Source organism: Jatropha curcas, chromosome 1 (genome assembly GCF_041381405.1).
Source record: "Jatropha curcas cultivar XTBG-Jc1 chromosome 1, XTBG_Jcur_1.0, whole genome shotgun sequence".
In the NCBI taxonomy this organism is placed as follows: Eukaryota; Viridiplantae; Streptophyta; class Magnoliopsida; order Malpighiales; family Euphorbiaceae; genus Jatropha; species Jatropha curcas.
In genome coordinates this window covers 13,954,246-13,961,335 of record NC_143151.1, presented here as the reverse complement: position 1 = coordinate 13,961,335, position 7,090 = coordinate 13,954,246, and the positions used below count along the sequence as shown (strand labels likewise).

The following is a 7,090-nucleotide window of genomic DNA, read 5'->3' as shown; positions in this document are numbered from 1 at the left end:
CTCCTCTAAATATTGCCTTATATCAAACAATTATCAGCTTAGCAATTATGCTCCATAATCAAGGTCTGTTCAGCGAGGACCAGCATTGGCAATAAAATAGAGATGAAATATTCTCTGCATTTCACATCCCTTTTTATATTTATATTCGCTCTCTCGCCCTTCTCTCTTCATCATCCCTTCAAGCACCAAAACACATGCAAAAGTGTTGAAACTCTACTCTTTTTCTTTTTGTAGTTTGGAGATTGTCGTTTTAAGGGGATAGAAAAGAAAATGGCAATAAGCAATTCTCACAATGAAAGGAAGCAGGAGGAGAAAAGGGCAAATGATTTTTTGCCTCTACCAAAATATTTGTACAATTCAATTCACAACCTTCCTTAAGAGAAAACAAGTGAATAAATAAAGAATGATAAAAAACAACAACAAAGACTGACAGCTAGCATGTGGCATCAAAAAATTAACCTTGAAAGGTAGTAAACACCTCATTTTCAGAATACATTAGCTTCAATTTGAAAATGGAAAATATGTGCTTCACTTGGACCTTTCCACAACAAAAGGTGTTGAAATATGAGACTATTCAGTATTCAGGTGTGATACAAAAATTTCTATGCAATCCAGTCAAAATATAATCAATCAAGGGTATGAAAAACAAATATCAGACATTTAAGAAAGGGTTAAAACATGGGAAGTACAACAAAATTATGAAAGACAACACAAGGTTTCATCTTTGATAATGAAAGGATGAAAGCCCATCTGAAACTCTATTTCCTAAGAATTGACTAATTCAGGTGCTCTTTCTGAAAGCGAACTACTAACTCTTTGATGCATCTCAGAACTATAAGCATGATCCAAATACACATCCTTGTAGAGATGAATTTCAAAATGGTGGTATAAAAAATCACCTAATTTGAAGCTTACACATGTTGTTTTCAAAACTCTGTTTAGTATTTACCCGTATCTACAAGATTCTTTATGCCAAAGCAATGAATAATCTGAAGCATTTTATTCAGCAAGAAAAGGAAGGAACATTACATCTAATTGATTTAAATAATTCTTTTTTTCCCAGCTTATACTCCAGTTTTCCATTGAACAAAAAGTACACCAAATATATTGGGGACTAAGATCAAATCAGAAGCACCATGTACAATTAAAACCGCAGAAATCAAATTAGCATTAATTAAAAACGCTGTACAATCATAAAGAAAGAGATTTCTAGCCCTAAAAGCCTAAATCCATGTACATCCACACCCCAATCAATTACTAGAAAGGAATATAATAAATTTTCTTTTTTCTTAAAAATAAAATTACGCCTCAAGTTAGTACACGAGATAATAAGATCAAACTAACAGGTCTAAAATTTTACTCACGTGAAAACCTTGCATTCCCTTGCTCCACCAGTCAAGTTCCCCGATCCACCATTCACTGAGAACCCAATGGGTACATTGTCACACCAAACCCTTAGCAACCGCCGGCGCGCCCTGAAACCGCCTACCTTAAACCCAACATCAGCCACCAGCCTCAGATTGAACTCCACAGCTCCATGTGACTTTTCCCCGTTGATATCATTCACCACCCAGCCGTCCACATAAGACTCCACGGCCGCGAAAGCCGCATCAATCGTCGTCTGATTCTTGGTGTCCTGTTTGAAAGGTGGAATTCGGGTCTGCGCCAAGATCTCTGTTTTGTAAAGAACAGAAGACATGATTGCATCGTAGGAGATCTTCATTTTCTTGTTGGGGTTATAAACTTGGAAGCGGGCATTCCAGTTGGCTGACAGTCTCTGCGAAGAAGTAGATACGTTCAAATTGGTAACAGAAAAGGAGGTGACATGGAATTCAGGACGGTGAGGGCGGATGACCAGCCAGCATATGAAGAGGATAGTAAAGAAAATAACAGTAACAACAATTACAGCTGCGACTATGCGGCGGAGGAGGGTGGCGCGTGGATTGGGATACACTGGCTGTTGGTTGTAATAGTAGGGGTTATTAGGTGGTGCTGCAGCATAGGGCGCGGCAGATGGCGGTGGAGGGTAGCCGTTAGGGTGCTGGGAGGGGGGGACAGGGTAGCCAGTGGCAGGTCTAGAATGGTCTGCCATTTTGGATATTTAAGAATTAAGGAAACGGAGTTTGTTTGTTTGACTGGGAAGATTGGTGAAGGAGCTTGATTGATTGGGGTTTTGTTGTGGGGAAGTTTCTTGTTTTCTTGGTGCACTAAGGGAGAAAGGTTTCGAGGGAATTGGAAGAAAATCTAAGAAAACCTTTACCCAAGCAATATCAGAATTTTAGATGGAATTCTTCTTGTTGTTTCCGGACACGACAGTTTTGTTTTACATACCGAAATAAGAATCTTTTATATTGCAAAAACGAGTAACGCTCGATTGGCACTCAACTTTTTTTTTTTTTTTTTGTTAATTACTAAGAATAATTTATTCTAAAAATTAATTTTGACTTGTAATCTCTCTATTCATCATTTTTTAAAAAAAAAATTTTTGAATTTTTTTATTTCTGGTTTATGATTGGACTATTCTAATATTTTTTTATTTAAAACTTAATATTTTATGATATAATTATAATTTATAATCATTTAAATTCTGAACTTTTGAATTACTTATTTATTGATCAATTTTTATTGGATTAAATATTTGAGTTTTGAATTTTGAATTAGCGACTTGTATTTTACTTATATATAAATTATTTCTCTATTATCAGGTATCGTCTAATCTAGTTCGAGTCTTCATCACAGTTAAACTCCTTACCACTCCAGCACATTTATTGAAAATCGAATCCGAAAATTCTTTTCACATATCCAGTCTATATTACTAACTCATTTAAAAATCTCGAAGGTTATATGTAAGTTCTTTTATGGGAAGTTTCATTATTTTAACTTTTAGAAGTTTTCGGAGGGCATTTTAAGTCAATGGTGTTTTGGTTTTAGGCTATTATGTTACTTCAGGTAACTTTTCTTGAGTGGGTTTTGACCAAATATATATTGCCATCCGTTTTTATATGGGCTTCGTAGTTTTCATAGGTATTTAAATAAAGAGGAGCTTAGAGCTTCCTCAATAAAAAGCTCTAGAGCTGCTCTTGACATTGCAAGAAGTTATGATTATGGATGAAAATGGAGCGGATATTTGCGAAATTTAAGCTATCAGTACTTATAGACATTTAAAAATTTATTAACTAAATGTGTAAATCCGTTTAAATATCCATTCAAATATCCATATCGAAATCCATTTAAATTTTCACTATCCGTGTGACATCCCGACCCGGCAAAGCGATCCTAGGTAGGCATGGCCATCGGTTCGGTTTTAACCGAAACCGAACCGGAACCAAACCGTACTGTAGACGAACCGAAACCGGTGGTTCATAATTTTGAACCGGAACCGGCGGTTCAAGGGCCGGTTAAAGTTCATGTGAATGTTAAAATATGAACCAAAACTGGCCCGAAACCGGCGGTTCCGGTCCGGTTCGAACCGAATGCACAAAAAATTGTAGCTTAAAATTTTTATAAAAAAATTTAAATCACTTGATTTGATTGTAGTTGATTTGATTTATGGTGAAGAGAAGTAAAATGGTACATAAGTTATAAAAAGTTGTGAAAAAAATACACATTTTTTGACTTAATTTATATAAAAAATGGTACATGAATAATTGATTTATATAAAAAAAATACTTTCAAATGTACAAAAAAAGAGTGTAACGGATAGTTTTTGATATGATAGGTGTTTTTTATTTATTTTTTGGTAAATAAATTTTATTTTTTAATCATTTATTTATTTATTTACTGTAATTTACTAAATTATCCAAAAATATAGTTGTTATTTTTCTGTTATAAGGGACAATTTGGAAAACTAATAAATGAGAAACATGTATAAATATGATGAGTTGATGATTTTTTATTTCACAATCAATTATATCCTAACTCTTCTCTTATTCTCAATCAAAATTCTCTCAAATTTCCATCGTTCATTATTTTTTCTATTGCTTTATTTTCCTTAATATTGGAATTATCTATTGTTTATTTTTTATTTTCTTACATCCAATTCCAAATTCTTTCTGTGATCTCAAATTTTTCCATTCATAAATTTACTTCATTTGATTTTTTAAATAATTTTCTTAGTATTTGAAAATAATAATTTCCAACTCATTCCATTAATTTTATATTCCATTTATAGTTTTTTATATTAGTAAATTAGCAAAATTTGTAACTTTAATGTAATAATAGGTCTAAGTTAGTTAATAGAAGTTTTTCTTTTAAAATTTATAATAATTCATCTAGTTAATAAAATTTAAACATTTTAAAATTATTATTTATTCATCAATTCGGAATCAAAATTTTATTTTTTTTAAAAAATTTGCGTAATGCCGGAATCGAATCGGAACCGTAATTTGAACTGTCAGTTCGCCGGAACCGGAACCGGAGGTTCAAGGGTCATTTCCAGTTCAAAATTTTAAAAATCTCGAACCGACGGTTCAATAAACCGGAACCGGTGGTTCACTGAACCGGAACCGGTGGTTCACTGAACCGGCCATGCCTAATCCTAGGATGGCAAGCTAGCTAGGGTAGTGGAATGCAGGACACAGGAATGAATCGAATCATATATCGAAAAGGGGGAAACTAATCATTAAAGGCGCTTTTTGGTGGAATGGCTAGAGAGTTGGAAGAACTCCAGGGTTAAGCGTGCTCGCTTAACGGAAATCCTAGGATGGGTGACCTCCTAGGAAGTTTCCCATTTCACCTGCGGGACAAAACCTTGAGGGCGGGTGTATGTGTTGGTCGGATTAGGCAGAGACACAATCCCGTGGCCAAAGCGGACAATTTCTCTGGTGATTAGAGTCGGGGCGTGACAATCCGTACCGTCTATAATCTGTTTAAAGTACCCTTATATAGATAGGATAACCGCGAACCTTCACTATTCTAATTCGAATTTATCTAAAATACAATTTTTACTAATAATGGATAAGATATCCATGAGTACCTAATAACGGATAATGGGTAGCAAGTACCTAGAGATATTATACCTGTACCTACTCGCATCCATTACGGATAGTAATGTTACTATCCGTACCTGTCATAAATCCATTTATAACTATCCAAATCATCTTCAAATAGATCGGAGTGAGACGAATCTCTAAAATACCCGTACTACTTCCATCTCTATCTGCGACACATTCTAAAGCACTTGATGGAAACGTTATACTTCAAAAGACTAGAGCTTTTCTATTTTGTTATTCTTCCATAGGTATTTATGTCTTGGCCATATTCATTTTTTTATTTTATTTATTCATTTCAATTGTGATTCTTTTTTGGTAGGGATAAATATTGCTCTAAAGGGATTAAAAAAAATGTTTAATCTTTTTCCTATCCATTTAAATTTTTCATTGCCCAAAAAATACTAAAGAAAATCAAGAAATACATCAAAAGGGCCTCTATTATTCGGAAATATGCCAAAAATCTATGGATTAATTTAATTTGATTTTCATTTATTGTGCAATGATTTTAATTTCTTGGTTTATCTCATGCAGAGCACTGTTTTGTCCAAATTTTACAGAAAAAATATAGCACAAGCATTAAGAATTTAAGTAAGTTTGCTAGTGATTGAAAAGATCTTTATTTCCCTAATTTATGTACAAGATCATTTTTTGTTCAGTTTTTGCAATACTTATGGAAACAATATTTATCATTGATAACTCTAGAAACTTAGGTTTAGGTTACTCGATATTTTGAGATTGAATTTCTGAGGAACTGATCCCTTTTGAATTTTTACTTATCCAGTATTTATAATAGAGGTGGTATAGTTAGATTCGAATTAGAATAATGGAGATTCTCCACTATCTTTTTGTCACGATCCGAAACCATGGGCCGGACCGGCACTAGGGACCAGGTAAGCATAAGGCCCCGAGGCCCATAGTAAGCCTGAACCACTAAAATTCAACCATGTCAATATGAATTTCAAACAATCAGCCCATATTGCATACATAATAAATCTCATAATTATACTTCGTCCCATTTCTAGCATCTTAAACATTTTATAGCTCGGGCCCAATTATAATACGAAACATTCATAATATGGGCTAATAGATTTATGCATTCATATAAATGAATAATTAAACATCCTCATATGTTTATCGATTACAATCCTACAACTGCGGAGTTCACTAACAAATAAATATAAACAAGTTCTCGTACATATAACTATATAATAAATTAATTACTGAAATTAGGAAATTTCTTTTCTAGCTTTGCGGTGAAGGAAATAAAGCTTTAGCTGGGACAAAGAAGAATCTACTTCCTGGGAAAGTTAAATAAAAGAAATGTGAGTTTAATAATGAATAGTGATTATTGCATAACACAAGCATTCACACGAAATGCTTCCTAAAGTACTAAATGAACACAAAGCCGGTCAAGCATATGGCACAACATCAGCATCCACAAGTAATTACACCTTCAAGTAATTACACCTTCAGGTAATCAAACAAGTGGAAATTGGTCAGTGGCGTCACCGAAACCCCTCGATGAGCCGTCCTCACACATGGCTAATCTTCTCATAACGTGTGCACTAAGGAGCCGATCACCCATACTTGGCCGACCGGTCTAATCCTGACTTGACCAACCCTCTCATTTTTTTATACTCTCTTTTCTTTCCATACCAACAAGAGGCCACCTTATGGTTTTCCATATAATCCATATCATTAGATGCACACGGGGGCGCTGATCTCCCCATACATGGCCGACAGTATCAAAGACCACTCTCACAAATCCATGATGACCCACTTCATCCCAATTCCACGCAAACAAGGCAAATAAATGTCACAATACAAATAATCAAACAATGCAATGAAATGCAAGCATAATAAATAATTAAACATTGTCATGCAAGAGCACAAATAGACATTCATATAGCAATTCAAATAAATATAATAATAATAATAATAATAATAATAATAATAATAATAATAATAATAATAAATAAATAATTAAAGACAAAGCTCTGTATAGAAATGATTTAATGTAGGATGCAAATGGTAAATACTATTTATTATTACATACATTGCTAAATGGGAAAAACTCTCTAATTTCGAGTCCTAACCTG

General features: G+C 33.9%; 1 protein-coding gene across 1 annotated transcript; it reads right to left on the bottom strand.

Moving 5' to 3' along the window:
• Positions 1 to 1,139: 1,139 nt before the first annotated feature.
• On the bottom strand, positions 1,140 to 2,330 carry LOC149499031 (uncharacterized protein At1g08160-like). The gene has a single exon (XM_089725872.1). It carries the CDS (start codon positions 2,090 to 2,092, stop codon positions 1,361 to 1,363), a length of 732 nt encoding a protein of 243 aa, XP_089581998.1. The 5' UTR covers positions 2,093 to 2,330; the 3' UTR covers positions 1,140 to 1,360.
• Between the last annotated feature and the right edge of the window lie 4,760 nt (positions 2,331 to 7,090).